Below are 20225 nucleotides of genomic sequence, written 5' to 3'. Positions count from 1 at the left end.
ACATAAGAATTAAGTGGAAGAACCAGGATTCAGATTCAAGTCTTTTAAATCTAAATCTCAACCCTTGATCACTGTGCAATATTGTCTTTTCTCCTCTCTGACACCCTCTCCTTTGTTTCCATCCCTTGCTCTTGGTTGAGCCCCAACTTTGAAGGCTAGCAGAGGCCTTTTGTGCTTCCCAAAAAATAAAAAATAAAAAAATAGGAGAGGGGTTCAAGATGTTGGGGAAAGGAAAAAGAAATGGGAGCTCAAATCTCGGAATATAAACTGAAATAGTTACATCTCAAGCAATAACACAGATCAGAAAAAGCAGTGTCCTATGAATTAGTCAGTTTAGATCATTATCTGCACAAGGACAAAAACAGGACTAATAAAAATAGATGGCACGTATTACACTTAGTTTCAGAAGCGTACTCCATTGATATTTCATTAAGCATTGCTTTTCAGTAGATGGAATGGGTGGCTGGACAGATGACCTCTCTCAAGGTCCCTGCTAGCCCTATGATTTTGAAAATCGTTTTATCTATTTAGATAAAAGGATTGGATTTTTAGTACCATACATGTAGGTCAAAGAAGTGATTGATCTGAATCTGTGGGGATTGGGGTTATTTCAGAACTTCCTCAACATGTGATTTTTCAAGTCTTTAAAAAGGATAGTTTCTCTTTTCTTTGGGGCTGGGGGGAGGGAAGGAGTATGACATAGATGAAGGAGAAAAATAATTAAATTCAGAGGTGAAGTGTTTTTTTGGCAAATGAAATCACTTTGTAGGATTAGAAATTATGAAAATTTGATGGCAGTTTCTAGCATCTATAATTGTTTTTGAGATTCAGACCTTCAAGAATATCTGTACTAGATTAACCCATCTGACCCAAACATATAGGCAAGGTTGGGTTGCAAGGGATTCAGGAGGGACTCCCTGATTCCCAAAATAAGCTTTCCTTTCCTGAAATTTCACAATTAAGCCTTCATTATTTTGATTTAATTTTGTTCCCTTTTAAAATACATATAGCAAGATGTTATCAGTAACCTGCACATGAAAATATATGACTTTATGAGTCTTTCCTGAAAACAATTTGAATAGGGTAGCCGGGCTATCAAGACAACTAGCACAGGAAGATAAGAGGGGAAGAAGGAAGACAGCCTAGAAAGGGAGAAAAAAGATAGAGAAGGGAGGTGGAGGTAGAGAGATGAAAAAACTTTGTTATTTGGCAATTTTGTCTAAATCTAGGCTTGGGTTTGAATTTTTATTCTAGGATCTGGAATATGAATATGGAATCCAACTCAGCAAGAATTGTTGGGACGGCTACCTAATCTCTACCAGCCTTCAGGAGAAAATATGGGCTTCAGCATGCCAAATCTGATTCCACATTTCTAGAAAATCTTAGATCCTGCCTGAAAGTCATGTTTTTCTTGGAGACAAGTATTCCTCACCATGAAATTGTTTTTAAGCTATGTTACATCAAAAATGGCTGAGCTTTCTGCCTCACGTGGAGGAGACAACTGCAAAGATCTTGGCCCGAGTGTGTCACTCTCATAATCATTAATGCACTTAATGCAATTTTAAGTGTCCATATTTTCCTAGTCAGACCACAAGTTTCTTGAAGGTAAGAATGTGATCTTCAGTTTTTTTTCTCTATTTGAGAGTAGAAAAGGAAGCTGTCCCAACCGCTAATACACAGCTGTTCCATAAACACAAGCTGAAAGAATAAACAGAACTGCAAAAATCAGTATGCATAACTGCCAACATCAGCAACACATCTTTGGGCATAGGCCAAGGAAAATCTTTGGCCTGAAATGCTGTACTTTTATCTGTGTGAGTGTTGTATATTTTTATTACTGAATATTTTGGTAATATGACTCTTTGTGGACAACTTTATGTATTTTAGGCTTATATAATAGCAACAAATTGATGTATTTATCAACACCTGTACACACAGGTGATATTTTTATTAGGTGGGTGTAAAGATATAATCCATTTTATATATTTGGAAAATATCTGCATGCTTTGCAGAAACAATATGACAGTGTGCACAAATACTGTAATTTTCACACACACAAAAAAAGGTCCCGTATATTATTTCAAATTAACTCTGCTGTCTCTTGGTGCCACACTGTTGCAGAAAAAGAAGTTCAAAGAACAATTGGAAAGACTGACCTGACAGTCTGATTTCTACAGACATGAACTTTTGTTCCCTTAGAATGAATCAAACCAATCCAACAGAGATTTTTTTGATTTAGATTTTATGCTAAGGAATAAATGTAATTCTCTCAATTCACTTTTCATACAGCTATCTGAACATCAGAAGGTAGACCTTCTTTTATTGTGAATTTGTTGAATTTAATAAATCATGCATTTTGTATGAGAAGACCTTCGGGAAAATAGAGTAGCAGCTTATCTCCCACTGATTAGAACCTCATCATTCATTTCCTTTTCATCCAAACAAAGGGCATACAAGGTATTTAACATTTTATGTATACAAGGGATTCCTACAGAGGGAACTTGAGGTTCTTTGTTTTTGCAAAGCATAGCTACTTGTTGACTTGTTAATTTTTGAGTATTGATAACATTGGATGCCAATAAATAATGCAGGATTTCAGGTCAGGAAGAGATTTTAGAAGTCACCTACCTCAATCCTCTAGCTTTTACAGATGAGGAAATTGAGATTAAAAGATGTAGTGGCTTGCCCAGGGTCACACAAGTAGCTATAGAAAAGCAGGATGATCCCAATTGAGAGAGTACTAGATATGGTAATAGGAAGACACCTATCAGAATCCTAATGAAAACACACTATCTATGAAACCATAGGAAAATCAATTAACCTCTCTGAGCCTTGGTTTCCTCCCTTGAAAAATGGAAATAAAAATACTCATTTCACAACGTTGTTTTGAGACTCACATGGGATAATGTATGCAAAAATGTTTTGCAAGCCTTTTAGTGATACATGTATGTAAGCTAGTTTATAGTTAATATTAGATTTACTACATCAAGCCAAAGAACATTGCAGGACTACTTCAAAGAGATCCATGACTATCAAAAGAAGTTGGACTGAAAAATTCCTGAAATCAGGTTTCTTAAATAAGCCCTTTCCCCACTATCTAGCACTGATATTGTTTGACAAGCTTCCCTCTTCCCTCAAACTGGCAATTCAGAAAAATCATTAAGTCCATAAATTCACATTACTCAGATCAGAAATAAGTAAAAAGATACGAAGACAAGGGGGAAAGCTGGATAGGAGAGAGGAAAGGGAAGGAAGAATTGACAAGAAGGCTAAAGTCTTGTTGTAGTTAAAGTTCATCTGTTTCACCAGCAACATAAAAGACAATGACTACAGTGCCAGATAAGGCAGACCCAGAAGTTGAATTTTCAATTTGTAACCAATCAACCAACTAGAAAATATTAGAAGAGGTTTTCAATAAAAACAAAAAGAATTTTTTTAAAGAAACAAAGTTGTACAATATTACTCATTCTGTCTTCCCCTCCAAAAGAGAGCATTGCTTCTTACCAGTGTCTGATATTTGGAGAATGAATTAGGAGCCCAAGAAACCGTTTTCTCTGATATTTCCTATTTAAAAGTTAAAGAAGATCCTTACCACTAAGAGGGATTTGTAAAGACATAAGAAAAGAATAGGCTCTTTCTCTACATATAAATATTTGAAATGAGCTAGATTAAATTAAAACAAACCACCTATGTACTCTAATAGGGAAAATAGAAACTACTGCATTTTGGTATATAACGTTTAATCTTAGAATTCAATTAAAAAGTTAGCACATTGTCTCTAGGCAAGTATTTTTTACTTTTTTGCATGTGACAATGGACCTTTTATAACAGCCTGATGAAGCCATAATGTTTTTTAAACATATAAAATGAAATACCTAGTTTTCTAAAGAATAGATGAAATTTCTTTATATATAATTAACTATTTTGGGGTGTACTCATTTAGAAGAGAAGTGAAATAATAACTGACATTTATATAAGTTAGCTCCATGAAGCTGTATTCCAATGTCTTATTTGGGCATGCAGGGGATACTAGATTTGCAAAGACTAACTTAGCAGGAAAGAACTAAGTTTTAGCAAATTTTATTATGTTGGAGAAGAGAGGAGAGGTAAGGTGTGAGTGTCTAAACTGATTCTGATCTTGGACTGACTGATCACGGACCAAATTACAGTTTAGTGAGAAGCGGTTCATCATGAGTAATTCCTCTGGACATAGTGACCCATAAAACAAAACCAAAAAATAACTCTTGTTCCTAGGCAGCATTCTCTATTTCTGTAGTGACAGTTGGCAGAATGGAGATAAATAAGGGAGAGAGTGCTAAGAACCATACAATTTGTAGACTGTCTACAAATGTTAATTTTTTTCTGTAGTTACCCTACATGTGAGACCTTTACCAAGACAAACCAACTGACATACTGCTGAAAGAACTGTAGTACATCAATATTGATATTCTTGTGGACAGATGAAACAAGTAAGCAGAAGGAAGTTACAACTAAATGGAAGGAAGGCCTACATGTTTTATTTGGAAAGGGAGACAAAGGATTTGGCAGAGTTGCTTTCATCATGTTCCCCAAAGAAACAAGAAATGTTATTTCGCAGGATGTCATCTCTGCCTTGCAGCCTGTGCTCGTGATGAATATGAACAGCAACAGCAACCACCACACAACCCAGCATGATAATAATTAGAGCTTCTTTGCTGATACCTGTACCTGACTACATTCCTCAAATCAAAACCATGCATACACTTGTATTTGGGAGGGTAGGCCAGAGGAGCATATTAAAAAGCATGTTGGAATGCTAAGGTTTGTGAGATGGAAGAGGCCAAAAGCTGATTTTAGATATTCATCAGCCTCCTGCCCATATATCTTCAATACTTTGTTGTAGAAGAGAGTTGAAAGGTGAAAGACGTGGCAAACACCAAATAACTTTACAGAAAATGAAACTTTCTATATTTAACAGGTAGGGAATAGCTTTTTACTAATGCCAGTCATATCAGAATCAGCTTTTTGTGTGCTGTTAAGTTAGATCCCTGCAAAGGTCAAAATCAACATCAAATTAGAGGCTAAAAGATGAAAAAATATGGCATACTTCTGCAATAATTTCAACCCAATGTATTCAAAGGAACCATTAGTATGAAAAGAGCAAATAGAAAAAGACAATGCTACTGACCTTGATTATCATCATTTTCTGCAATAAAGCATTTGACTCAATGAAGGGGCGAGAAATCATGTTTAGCTAGCAATCACTAGGTCTTCCTGCCAAGATGAGAGAAATACTGGCCAAAAGCAACAATAGTTTGGAATACAAACTCATTTGTAAAAGACATTTATATATTATATATGGAGGCTGATGGTAGTTAATTGCAAGCAGGAGAATCTCATAAAACAGGAGAAAGTAGTAGAAGCAAAAACAATCTATAGAAAGCTTAATGTAAAATCCTACCAGGTTTGTATCATCTTGAGAAGTCTGAGAGATGAAGCTGCCAGAACAAATGGAAAATGGAACAAACTTGTCATTGCTTCTGCGCCAATCAATATTCATTATCAGTAGTATCAAAACACAAAATTTGAATCCCAACACTTCAAACTATGCTCTAAGGAAGTTAAGCTGGTATTTGAGAGGATGATCCTGGGACTAATGGATAGACTAGAAAATGGACACTGAAAATATCCATGGAAATTTACCATTTCCAAAGGTATTGTTTTGAGAAGTCTACACAGAGAGAGGAATAGCATTAAAAAAGCAAATAAAACTATTATTTTCAAAAAAGATGACTGAGAACATCAATAATAACACACATGGATGCCTATCTTCCCCTTTTGATACAACCCTTATGAGAATGATCTATATTCTTGATGAAAATATGAGAATGGAATAGGAGGTTTTTAAAGAATTCTGTACAGTAGACCCCCTCTTTATAGTCATACAACTGCTAAAAAAGTGCAGAGAATACAAGATTCTGCTGCATATGCTCTTAATTAAAAAAAAATTGACTTTGTAATGCAACAGAAAACTTCTTATACATGTGTTAATATCACATAAGATTACTTGAAAAATATAATCAGAGATATAATTTCTTTCAATGATCTTATTATCAGGAGAAGGATAAAATAGGTATTGGCTATGTTAAGGAAGATACCTTGTACAAGGTCTAAAATGAAAAGAGATCCTCTATACATAAGTGATATTCTCTAGATGTTTTCGACTGTGGATGATATTATGTTTATTACATCAAGTGGTGGACTACTTTAGGACTTTTTCAAAGAGATCCATGATTACTTAAAAGAAGTTGGTGTGAAAAATGACTTAAAATTGACTTTTGTTCAGACTTTAACATACTGTTGGATGGTCAGCCTATTGAGTTCACAGAATCACAGAAGCTCAGTAGTCATCAAGTCCAACTTATAATTAATTGAATAAGACTTATCTCTATGAAGTACCTATGTGATCATTCACTCTTTGAATGAAGACGTCTGGGGTGAGAGGACACAGAACTGATTTTTCCTGAAGACCATTTAAATCTTGGATGGCTCTAATTTTTAATAAGTTTTCTCCTTACATCCAGACTAAATATGCCCCATGCAACTAACCATAGCATACATCTGGGACAAGCATAGTATATGGATTATGAATCAGGATCAGATTTGAACAATAGGAATAAAGTCATCTGGATTGCAGTTAGGAAATTGCTTTTAATGATCTCATATGCTTCCTAGAACAAAAGTCTATATTAAAACAAACAAACAACTCAACACAAATATTCTTCCAGCAATGCTGTCTGCTTGTGAAACTTGGAACATCATGATTTCTCAAATATCAAAGCTGTGGATGACTCAAAAAGCAATAACAGAGAAATAAATAGCATCTGTAAGTAGCCTTAGTATTATCTCCAGGGATAACTGATAAAGAAATGGCATAATAAGAATTATCATCAAGAAAATGGATGATAGGAAAAGTAGGATGAGGGCCTGGGACCCACAAAATATGGAAGGCTGCTAACTCATTAAATGGATCTATGAGAATAACTAAGAACTATACAGAACGAGGAACCATAGATGGATGGTTAACCGCATCAATGGAAGGAAGAGCCACATCAATGAGATTATAATGTTGAATTATTAACATTCCTGGTCCAGTTAAAAAGTATGTTCACTTACATTATTTTGTTTGATTTAAATCCTACGAGGTAGGTAAGGTTAATGCAATTATTGCCATTTTAAAGATAAGAAACCAAGGCTCATTATCAGTTCAGGGATTTGTTCAAATGGCAGAAGCAGAATTTAAACTGATTCCAAGTCAAGTGCCTTTTTTCTGACTCCAGGACGCCTCTGAAACTCTTTCTATGGAAAAGTTTATTCCTATGACTATGAAAGAGTTCCCAACAGGTTTCAGTTTTCAAATACCATTTTGAGAATTCTGCCTGTGGTATTCAAAGAGAACATATTCACAAAGACAACTACACTGGAAGTCGAGTCACCTGGGTTCTTGTCCTGGGGCTTACACTGATGAGCTTTGTGATCCTCACGGCCTCTTTATTTCTCAAGCCCTCAGTTTCCTCATGAGTAAAAAGTGATTGGTATTGACATGGTCCTGCTTGTATGAAAGGATTGTTGGGACCAAATGAGACATTTGGGACTGCCTTTTAACTATAAAGTACTATATAAATACCAGTTACTTTTCTATTTCCTACCACACAGTCTTGGAGAAAAATGACTGTCAGAATCCTTTCCAGCTTTAACATTCCATGAGAATATAATGATAATTAGCAATGACAGTGTGATTTTTAATAAATGAGAAGACAGCTCTGATTTTGTCAAAAGTCTGGATTATAAAAGTTTTGATTTCATATATCCAGTCACCTACTTTCTGGTTTAATCTAGATTACTTTTCATTGCAAAATTACAGAAGCATTTGTCAGTCCTCTTTGTAAAGGACTAGTGTCTCACAGAGCTAGGTTAACATAAGGGAAATGGGAGGGCAGTGAAGCAGTTAGGATGTACCTGCCAATGTCCTGGATTTGCAGTTGGGATTGTCATTTCAATGTGTCACTAAGGAAATGAATATATTTCACATTAACTTAAGTTTCCTATTTAGTTTGCCAAGTTAAACTTGAATTTAAAATATGGATAATCTTAAACACAAAAGGCAAAATGCTTTCTGCCACTTAACAGAAGGAGTTACTGAAAAGTAAGTACTTAGTGTTTAACATCTTCAGTTAGAAAATTCTTTAGTAAATATATTTTAATAGCTGAATTTCATATAAGCAAAATTTAACTTTCTCCTTCAATAGACAGATGTGAACACTGAATGGTGTTAGGTCTCTCTCAAGCCACATACATTTAAATACACTCTATGAAGGGTATTTGCAGCTTTTTGTCTTTTAGTAATAATACCTTCCTTCACATTTAAGCAATAATATTTGCAGATACACAAATTTGCCTACTTTCACTGAGGATACTGCACAAAAAGATACTATGCATTAAAATGAAACCTGTTTATTGGCATGGTACAAACTGAAGTTCTGCTTGGAGCACAAATTAACTTTTCTTCTATATTGTTTAATTCAGTAAGACTAGGCTCTTTCTTTTCTTTTATAGAATCTTATATTATTCCACCCATCCCAATGAAAGATTTAACAGTCTCATAGAACTAAGAATGCTTGTAGAGGGAAAGAAAAAAAATCTCATCTACAAACAGCTAACTTTAATCTTTGTCCCTCTTGTTTCCACTGTAACAGCTTCACAACCATTAAGTAATCTTTTTAAAAAAAGAATTATGAGAAAAATTATTAATGAGCACTACAAAGATGTTAAAATTAGACTGAAATTCTGATGTAGTGGAAAAAGAACTGAAGTGTTGGAACTAAGGGTTTAGTCCTGCCTAGACCTCCCATTGCCTTTATGACCTTCTCTTGCTGTTTTTTCATATGTAAAATGAGGATTTTGGACCAGATGACCCCTTAAGGTTCTTTGAGATCTACACTTCATAATTTTATAACCTATCTCATTCACATGGTGTCAAAAATAGCCCATGCCCCAACAATATTTTGATGTACACTTAGAAGCAAAAATAACAATAAAATATGACTTTTACTATTAAGATGACTTGAAATTTTAAAAATCATAGTTTTTTTTTTTTTTTTTTTTTTAAGATGTTTCCTCAAATTATTTTGGCTCTTTCTAAAAGTTTCCCATCTGAGGCTTAAAACTGCTTGGAAGAAAAGACTCTGAGCTATACTGATCTGATAGAGAAGCAAAAGCCAAATCCATTTCATGCATGCTGTTTCACTTACAAACACGTATCTATTAGGTGACAGAGACTTAACAATCAATCATTTCTCATCTGGACTTCACTGGAACCAGTAAGTTATTTGTGTATGACACTAGATACTATACTTTTTTCACAAATGCCACTCAGATCTTCATATAACATTGTGATTTTTAAAGAGTTATTAATTATGAGTAGAATATTCTCCAGAAAGATTTCTTGCTGGAACAGAATTATATATACCAAATTCCTCAAATGCATACTTTTAACATTAAATATATATCCTTTTTTTCCATCCATTCCCTTGACACTTTCACTACAAAATAAAGATATGACTTACTTAGACCTTAAACAACCAGAATTAATCTTTAAGATTTTCATTTCCCATTTACTAAAGAAAAGTAATAATGTTAATAATAGATGTCAAGGTCAATTGGAACATGGCTTTCTCAAAATTCCTGTCTCAGTCCTTCCAACAAATCCCTTCCAGGTCCTGAAAAGTGGATGCCCAGAGAGCCTGAGGTTGCAGATAGAGATATTATGCAAGTGACTGACAAGTGCTATTTTTAGGTTTGAGGCTTAGAGAAAGACAAGAAGAAGTTGCTGCTGTCTCGCTTCATTCCCGCGCCTCCTCCTGGGGTTAGGGCTGTGATGGACAGCCTTGCAGTTCTAAGCACAAAGGACACTGAAGGGCAGCAGAAGGGAGGAAAGCAGGGGCACCTGGATCGTGTACGCAGGGAATAGCCGGCCTGTGTAAAATGGGAGCGCGCAGGAGCTTTCTCCATCAAGATAGAACAATCATCTGGTCGTTCCCTTAATTTTAGTCTCATGTCTGCCTCCGGCAAAGAGAGAACTATTCTGCTTAAACAAAGTTCTACTAACAAAGCCGTTACACGTTCAAGGCAGGCCAGAAAGTAGCAGAGTCGGAGATGACGGAGGAGCAGTGTTTTCCCCTTGCTTTTTTCCTCAGAATGCGTGGTGCCCCAAGCCCACTAAACTTTATGTCCTGAGAGCAACCACTGGGCTCTTCTTGAGAAAGCTAGCCTCTCACCATGGGACACATCCACTGAACACATCCAGAATGGAACAATTTACAAAACAAAACAACTACAAGAATATAATTCAGAAACCACCAGCAGATTGACCAAGTTTCAAAGTGACTGAAAGTCATAAATTATGTCTACTTAACCAAGATGCAGGTAGGCACATGTTGGGCCTAGACTTTCCACTCCATGCTTAAATCGATGGAATGGGAAGATTTAACATTCCCATGTGATTTGTCATTTCGCTATTAACAAAAGCAATATATACCATTCAGAAAGAAAGGACTAATAATAGGGAAATTGAACTATCACACTGATAGCAAATATGCTAAAAATTTAGGATATCTGAACTAAAAATCACTTTGTAGGGTACATGAGGAAACTAAATTATATTTCAAAGTCAAATCAACAATCTGAATCCAAGATAAAATGATGAGTGTACTAGAAGGCAGTCCAACTATATGTGCAGTTTTTGGACTATATGTGCAGTTTACTGGAGGGAGCTGGAGGAGTCTGATCTAATTAAAAATAAAGAGTCATATAAGAAATGGTTTTATTAGAAAAAAAGTAGTGTACAAGTAGGTTATTCTGTAATTTACACATTTGTTGGCCACGTTATATTAAAATCTGGTACACGTTTTAAACTTCTAAAGAAGTTACTGACATTTTTCCTATTCTATCAGTGACTCAGGGAAGGAATCTTATGATAGTAGAGGAAATTGACCCAATATTACCTGTCAGTTCCTCTTCATGACCATATTTAATCACTTAGTAATTTAACACTAGTAAAAGAATGGACACCAACCTATTTCAGGGACTATTTTTCTGAAAGAGAGCAGGCCTCCAGCCCCCAAATCAGACATCTGTACGCCAAATAGGTATATTTTAAAATCATCTATTACCACTCAAGTCTTGCATCATTGTTACTTAGTAGTAATTAAATAAACATAAAAATAAAAATCTGTACCCTATTAAAGCCTCCAAAAATTTAATCTCTTCTCTTTCCCCTCCATTTAGTTGTGCAATTCCAAGCAAACGTCTGGGACGCCGTTGTGATGCCAGTCTCTGCAAATCTCCCCCAGTCTGTGCTATCAAACTGAGACAACAACATCAAGGTACAGTCTATCATAAGATTCCCTGAAGCACAAAATGAGGAGCAGACTGAGCAAACACGACCCAGGAAGGCACCAGTTGAACCAAGACAACTCTGCAAAACAAAACAAAATTTGTAGTTAAAACAAAAAATCCAGGTAATACAGTAGCAAAATGTCAGCTTCAGTTCCCTAGCAATCTACTCGGCACTTAAAAAAGCAGTTAAAACAAAACTTACCTGACAGGCTGGAAACAGCTTTCAATAAACTGACAATGTGGCTTGTGACTGAATGATATACAACATAGATTCTGGGGCTTTGCTGTGCAGTGCTTTTAGTCAACATTATTGATGACTTTTCACAGCTGACTTTAGGGGCAAAAAAAAAAAAAATCTATCACTTTCAAGGGAAAACAAATCACCCTCAAATGTCAATTTGTTAATTTTAAAATGTCTTCTGTCATGGTCCCAAATGCAGTCTTCCTCTTCCCAACAATCTCTTCCTAAGAGATAAATAACTAAATGTGCTAGAGTTGGAGATGTAAGAACTATACCTCTTTGGGTAGGGAAATTAAATTTTATTATACATTTTTATTATACCTTTAAACCATTAACAAACACAAATAATCTAATAAACATAAAAAATAAGGAATAAAATCTTACATAAAATCTATAGCATTTAACAAGTCAAATCAAACAAATTAAACCACAAACAAGCTTAAAAAAAAAAAAAAGGCTTTATTCTGTGTTCCTCATCTGTGATGTTCCTCTAACAGAACTGTAGTTTTGGCTCCTGGGCTAATTTTACACAGGGGAACTAAATACCAGAATAGAAAATAACTTTTATGTGCTACTTTAAAGTTTAATCTTTTAACCTAACTCCTTTTCTGTTCCAGTATTAATATGTTAAAGATCTATTTCTGATGGGTTCTAAAATTCTCTCTTAAATCAGGAGTCTTTAATAGGTTAACTGTTAAGTGCCACCTTGGTCTCTAATTTTCATTTCAAGACCATGGAGTGGCTAAAGTCTGGAAGGTGAGTAGAGAAGAGAAGAAAGAACTGGGTCTGTTCTATCCCTCTAGCATCTTCCCTCTCCTTCTCCATCCTTTGTACAGAGTTCTCTTCCAGAATCTCAGTTGAGAGTGTGGTTTTAGGTGAAGTGGAGCATATAGTACAATTATCTTAAAAACAGTTTAATTATTTATTTGGAAAATTAAAAAAAAAATAAAGCCAGGCACCAGGAAAATATACACAAAAGCTACAATAAAGTAAATGAAACAACACCGTAGTCAGCAGCAAAACTCATGAAATATTAGAATCAATCTTACTTCTAGATAGATCATGAAGCACACTTCTTCCTTCAAAAGAGAAATGGTTGATCCAAGCCTCAAATGTTACATTTCCTTTTACATAAGGTCTTTGCAAGGATTGGTTTTGATTCACTGTTTTTCTTTAATACAAGGAATATTCCAGTGGGGTTGGGAAATATAGCAGTGGAAAATAAAAAAGGAATAACTCTCTTCTCTGCCACCCCATTTAAAAAAAAAAACTTTGCAATTATGAATAAAAACACTTGTGTACCTCCAATTTGCTGAAGAAACCTATCCATTTAAAACTGTATGTTTTACCTCAGTATTCATGCAAAATTCTAAATCCTGCCTCAGTTTCTAGCAGTTATATTAAAAAACTTAGCACTGCTGCCTTGCCTGAATCCCGAATTCACATGGCTAAAAAAAAAAAAAGCAATTTATACTCAAGAATGGAAAACACAATTAGGAGTTTAAAATCAAGCTGCAGGGAGCTTCTCTCTAGATTATGTTTAGCATACTTTGTAGACCCACATTTTCCTCATTTTTGAAGTAGATATGTTATCTCATAGGTTGACAGTATAGGTCATCTTCCAGCTGAACGTTTTCTAACACAAAGACTTACATTTTCAATACTCCTTTTATGGAAAGTTTTATTCCAGGCTTTCCCTGATTTAACTATATGATGAATATTTTAAAAGGTCATTTTGACCTTAAGAAACCCAGCATGTTTTCTGATTATTACCTCAAAATGGAACAACTTGTCAATTTTCACTAATAGAAGAATGGGTCATTAATTAAGGTGAATTGGATCTATATTCAAAATGCTTTATTTCTGACATATGAAATAAAAGTGTTGCTAATTTTATACTGTTGAAAAACACATATCCATACTGCAACATATCCAACCTATAAAGGACTGCTTGCCATCTAGGGGAGGGGGTAGAGGGAGGGAGGGGAAAAAAATCGGAACAGAAACGAGTGCAAGGGATAATGTTGTAAAAAAAAAAAATACCCTGGCATGAATTCTGTCAATATAAAGTAATTATTAAATAAAAATTAAAAAAAAAAAAAGAAAGAAAAACACATATCCAGATTTGGTAATAAGTAAACACTAACAAAAGCAAAAATTTATTTTAGTTATTGATTTATCTCATAGTACATTAATCTGTTTTTTTTTTTTTAAACAATTACTTCAAAACAAGCAGAATTAAGTAAAATGAAGGTACTGGTTTTCATATATATATATTGTGACTTTTAAGTAATATGTGACATTCCTGGGAATCCCAGGGGCTCTGATTTAGACAGTTCAGAGGCTTTAAAAGTGGAAGGATTTGCTTCAGGGATTTGCTCAAGGTCACAAAGATGTTTTGAATCCAGGTAACTCAAATCATGTGCTCATTCCAAATAAGGGATCTAAGACTACAGATTTCTGTTCAAATACGAAGACATTTTCACTCTCTCTCTGTAACAGACCTTTGGACTTTTACTACTCCAGTCATCTCACTAATACAGGTATTCCCTCCAGGGATGAAGATCACAAGCATCTGAATATCCTGTGCCAGCCTTGTTTATGTGCTCCCATAAATATATCACAAAGAGTCCTACCACCAATATGTCAAGAGCCTTCCTCACATTCTCTAGATGGTAAGTAAGCTCTCTGTCAATTGCTTATTCTTCAATTTAACCATGTGATTAGTCTTGTTCCCCTGAAGCCTTTTCCCCCCATTTTGAGACTAGGTCTTCCTATCTTGCCCAGGCTAGTTACACACTAGCCACTCCTAATTCTGATCCCACTATTTAGGGGCAAGGAAAACTTGAGCTGCTCTACTTGCAGCCCATCATTAGGCAGCCTGATGTTCCCTTGAACTCATCATCAAAATTTAGTGAGCTTAGTGCCACTCAGACCTTTCAAATTCAAGCAATCCACCAATCAGCATCCGCAGGAGTGGGATTACAGGAAAGAATTGCCACATTTGGCCCCATTTTTTGTGACCATATACTTTCTTTGATGACATCCTTTATATTCCTTCTCTTATCTAATTCTTTGTAATGTTATAACCTGCTTCCATCTATACTACATAATTTTTCACCCTGTTTCAGTTTTTCAGAAACTAATATTCCATGACATAGCTATATAATAGCACTGGAAAAATATTGGTGTTAAAAAGATGGAAATTTTGTTTTAGGAAAAAAATTAGGGGCCAGTAAAAACAGTATAATTTCCCAAAGGCAATCTTTCTTCTGTGCAATTTGAAACCCAGCTCACTGTTCATTCAGTCTGTCCAAAAATATATGCTGGTGGTCTTTATTGGGTCTATATCTCAAAGAAATCATATTAAAGGGAGAATGACCCACATGTGCAAAAATGTTTGTAGCAACCCTTTTTGTAGAGGCAAAGAACTGGAAACTGAGTGGAAGCCCATCAGTTGGAGAATGGCTGAATAAATTGTGGTACATGAATGTTATGGAATATTATTGTTCTGTAAGAAACAATCAGCAGGAAGATTTCATAGAGGCCTAAAGAGACTTACATGAACTGACACTAAGTGAACTGAACTAAGAAAACATTGTACACAGCAACAAGATTATGCAGTGATCAATTCTGATGGAAATGGTTCTTTTCAGCAATGAAGTGATTCGGGCTAATTTTAATAGACTTGTGAGAGAGAGAGAACCATCTGCACCAAGAGAGAGAACTGTGGGGTTCTGAATATAGATTACAACATAGTGTTTTCACCTTTTGTTGGTGTTTTGTTTTTTTGTTTGTTTTTTTTCCTGTTTTTTCTTTCTTTTACCTTTTGATTCAATTTTTCTTGTGTAGCATGATAAATATGTACATATGTTTAGAATGATATTTATTGATAATAAAAACTCACATATATATGTATACATACATACATACATACATACATACATATATATATATAATGCTTTAATTTTTTGTATAAGATTCTTTCCTTCCCATAACATGATGAAACAAGTGGCACAAGTATCATTATGCTAAAGATAATAAAGAAACAGATTCAGAGAGCAAATGCCAAAGTTAGGAACAGAACCCAGATCTCCTAGCAAAGTCCAGTGGTTCTTTCCATGATATCTGCTGTCTCCTTTAAATAATTCATCTGTCCAAGTACCTGGAAAGCTCTGATTAAGGGAGATGAGTCTGATAAAAATTATCAGAATAATATTCCAAATGAAATTTAATTGACCACAGCTTAGGGCACATGATAATACATATGCAGGATTGAAAGGTATGGAGGGGATTAATAGGCTTTATTTATTTCAGAAAATATAGCTGATTAGTTTTCCCTTACAAATCAATACTATAAGACATGGATAAATCAATATTCTATGATCTATCAAAATTTCCTTATTTTCATCAGAAACAAACAGGTTTAGGTTCCAATATTCATTTAAAAGTTAGGACATGCTTCTTATAAAACTGTCCTGAGCTTCCTTCTAAAGATATTTGACTCCTGATGAGTGGGAATTGGCTACATCTCCTTCTGATTAAGAATTGAATTATGAGCCAGTTTCTTAGAATATATCATGCTGCTTTTGTATACATTCTTATAGAAACAAAAGTATTTTTCTTGACTATTATTTACCCAAATACATTTTCCTGTTGACAAAATGATTACATTATAAACAGGGCAAATATTTAAGAACCAACTTTTTTTTTTTTTTTTTTTTTGGGGGGGGGAGGGATATACCCATAGCATACTTTTAAGTTGAATCTGCATTATAGAATTTACATTTTCTCCCTTACTTTAAATATGACAATCAACAAAACAAAACAAAAAAATCAAGCCCTGATTTGTAGGTATGCTGATTACTTAAGTTTAAAAGCTTCTAGAGAAAGAAATGACAAAACACTCCAGTATCTTTGCCAAGAAAACACCACATGGGATCATGAAGCATCAGACGTGACTTAAATGACTGAACAACCACAAAAAAAGCTCACATTAAAAATTAACAATCAGTTCTTGAGCTGAATTGGATTGGATCCAGCATACCTTTAATTTTATCTCTTAAGGCCTACAAAACAGCAGAAAGCTATGTGGAGTAAATATAATCACAAAGAATGCTAGAGCTGGAAAAAAACCTTGGAGATCATTTAGTCCAGAGATGTCAAACACTTAAGAGTGGAGCCTGAAATGGATTAAAATTGGGAAATATTTAACAAAATAAATAAAAACATTCTATATAAATCATGTTAATAAAAGGTTTTCCAAGTCAACATGTAGTCGCATAGAGTTAAGAGGCCCTCCCTCCCTTTTTATCTGAGCTCACCACCACTGAGATAGTCTAATTCACTCACATTTTTCAAATGACAAGCAGAACCTAGATGAGAACTGAAGTCTTCTGTGTCTAATTCATTCTATATTTCTTCCCCTGCACTGACTCATTATAAGAAATCAGAAAAGTCAATTTCCTGGGCTCCTACACTTGATCCCTCCAAGGCCCCCCAAGAAGTTAGTAAAAGTCATGCTCTAGTGAAGGAGAAAAACAGGTTTACAATTTTAACCATAAGGTTTTCTAAAGGAAAATAAAAAAACCCAAACTCCAGACTTGTCTTATCAGCTTCATTTTTTGCTACCTCTTCTACTTGTACATCTGAATTCACACTGATTTCTTGCATCTTAATAGTTATTTCTTAACCATAATGGCTCTTCTAAAAAGCAGATACTCCTATAAAACTGACTGCAGAGGCCTCAGGTGGCACAGAGGAGAGAGGGCTGAAATTAGAAAGAGGAAGACCAAAATGCAAATTCTGCTACTGACACTAACCAGCTATGTCACCTGGATAAGTCATTTAACCTTTCTCATTCTCAATTTCCTCATCTGTAAAATAAGGATAGAAATGATGGGAGTGAAACCTGAAACTCTCCTGCCAGGGACCCACCCTTCAGGGCAGTTAAGTGATTTCATTAAGATTAACCCAAGATCACTCCCAGTAGCTTGAATTTAAGTGGTCTCATTCAACTGGAAATCTAGGCCTGGGGGCAGTGACAACATTGAAGGAATCTCATTCAATGGAAGCCTTACCCTCAGACTACCAATAAAATGACTATTCTGAACTCCAAATCTTTGCATTAGTTGGAAACAGGAATTATGGTTTGCCAATGAAGCTCTCTTCTTGGCAAAGCTGCCTGCCAGGACTCCTGCCTACTGGGAAGAAACCCTCTTCTCAGTGATAACCTTTTGTTATTTCTCTGCCAGGACCTCTTGCCACTCAGCCATCTGTCTTCCTAGGAAAGCTGGCTTTTCAGTGCCAATAAACTTCCCTTTTGCCTTTCAGACTTTTAGGGTTCACGAATTCTTTCATGTTGGATCTACACGCTGAGGGGATTCCCACCCCAATTCTCACAACTCTCTGCACCGTCACTAACTGCATCAGTAATTGCATCCATCTCAAAGAGTTATCATGAGAATAAAAGAGTTTAAAGTGTTTTGCAAACCAAATAAAGTGTTTTGCAAACCAAAAGTGATAAGTAAATGCAATTATCTATTATTTCTACCACTACTACCAACATTTTGCTATCAGAAAAAGTATCTTATCTGAGGACATCTCAACCAGCTTCAAAAACAAACCCAAACCTCAAAATTGACACAGTAAAGATGTGGGCAAAACACTGGCTTTTCTATTTAGAAGGTGGAAGTTTGAATGAATTTAGCTTTTTTTAAAAAACAGATTAAAGGGATTATCTGGAAAAAAACAAAGGATTAATCTTAACTCATCCATAGCAAAATATCTTAGAAGCAAATAAAAAAAAAATAATCACATGAAAAACTTTTGCCAAATGGAAGTAGAAAAAATGCTACCAGGAGCTTTCTTCTCCGTCTTCCCTTTTTAAATCAAGTATTACTTCACAGTCTATTTTTAAAGATAATTGTAATTGCATGTGACTTTACACTATGTGGAGCTTTTAAGTTTTCTGTAGATCCTGGTGGGGTCTAAAGTTTCTTTCAAAGGCACTGGCAGAACAGACTATAATTGTTCATGGTGTGCATGGAACAAGTCAAGCTACTAATTTATCTGTCTTAGAGGCAAAAGGAAAGGGAAATATAAATTTAAAGCTCCTCTTTCCTAGTGACCTGTTCCTTAAAGGTCTGACTCTATCTCTGATGACTAGGCAACATGGACCAGTGCAAAGAGTAAAGCATTTGATGGCTCTACGATTTAGTTTTCTAATTAGAGAAAATGAGATGCTGCTTTCATTTCAAACTTCACAAAATATTGTAATGAAAAGGATATTGTAAATACTAAAATTCTAGCATTATATGTAAGTTATTAGTCTTATTCTGGAATGGGGAGGGAAAGAGTTTCAAGAGAGCTGACAAATTATTTTACGACCTAAACGAGTCAAGCTCAGCTTCAAAATGTAGTAGTAGTAACTCACGGATTGTTTTAGGGGAAATGATTCACAAACCTTAAACCATTTCATAATTGTGAGTTGATATCAACTGTAAAGGAAAACTTCAAAGAAAGGAATCAAAGGAATTCTCAAACTGATCATTTTTCACTTCTTTTTTCTTTTGATAAGCCAAATGTTTTTTCCTTAGTATTTGATTCTAGATACGAGTTTTTGGATATATATTTATCCCCAATCAAAATGTATGTCTGGTCTTATTTTTTTGCCTGGATTTTAAGTTCAAAAGGAAGAAGAACAGAAAGTGTTTTTAAACATAGGTAAGCATTATTCCCTTCTTCCTCAGTGTATTTTTAGATCATGATTAAAGATGCAACAATAAAGTCTACAAAAGTACTCTGTCTCTTCATTTAATAACAATCATGAAATAGCTTAACTATTTTCAGGATATCTTGCTCAGGGCTATAATTTAACAAAATATTCAAATGTCATATGGCTCTTGACTTGAAATGCCACAATGCAAATTAGCCAATAAGAATGGAAAGAATTCCTAGACTAATTTGGTGAAGTTGAAGCAAAAAAGGGTGGCAACTTTCACTTTTTCTTTATGTGTATGTCTCTTTAAAATTCTAATGTACAAGGAACCTTTAAAGATTTCATGCTTCCCATTTCCTAAAGAACTGGGCTTAGGAAAGCTGATTTTTTTTCTTTAGGGGAAAACTGGTTTCCAAGATGCTCAGTTAGATTTCCTAACATTATTCTTCTTCATGTGAAACATCAAACTTAAAAAGTTTAAAGAGGTTAAAATTTATTTTGAATTACTCATTTAAAGAAGAAAAAAAATCTAATTTGTTGGTAATTGTATCTAGCAAGTCAAATATTGATTGGTTAGTTCTTATTACCCAGTAAAACTTTTACATATATAAAGGGATTTTCCTCAAATGTATAAATCTGACCATATTTTCTACTCAATTAACTCCAGTGACTTCCTATTGTCTTTGGCTAAAACAGAAATTCCTCTGTCTGCTTTTTCATCTTCCTCCAATCAGGCCCCTAACCATTTTTCTAGCTTTTAAGTACACTACTGCTGAATTTGAACTCCAAGGTTCAACCAAAATGGTAGTCTCTGTTCACCATACATAA

The 20225-nt window shown here is 34.8% G+C and overlaps 1 protein-coding gene across 3 annotated transcripts in view; it reads right to left on the bottom strand.

Moving 5' to 3' along the window:
- SLC49A4 (solute carrier family 49 member 4) overlaps positions 1–20225 on the bottom strand; it is a 199767-nt gene that overhangs the window by 51634 nt on the left and 127908 nt on the right. The window contains exon 9 of one of the 3 annotated variants that reach the window (XM_051985413.1): positions 10848–11515. The exons of 1 other annotated variant lie outside the window; for it this stretch is intronic. In XM_051985413.1, the coding sequence (XP_051841373.1) occupies positions 11400–11515 (116 nt within the window). In that variant the 3' untranslated portion in view covers positions 10848–11399. Of the gene's footprint in view, positions 1–10847; positions 11516–11576; positions 11768–20225 lie in introns of those variants that run through there. One more of the 3 variants, XM_051985412.1, reaches the window with a different exon arrangement.

The sequence above is a fragment of the Antechinus flavipes genome, chromosome 3 (assembly GCF_016432865.1).
Source record: "Antechinus flavipes isolate AdamAnt ecotype Samford, QLD, Australia chromosome 3, AdamAnt_v2, whole genome shotgun sequence".
NCBI lineage: Eukaryota > Metazoa > Chordata > Mammalia > Dasyuromorphia > Dasyuridae > Antechinus > Antechinus flavipes.
The sequence above is the reverse complement of the archived record's forward strand: the minus strand, read 5'-3'. Positions and strand labels throughout refer to the sequence as shown.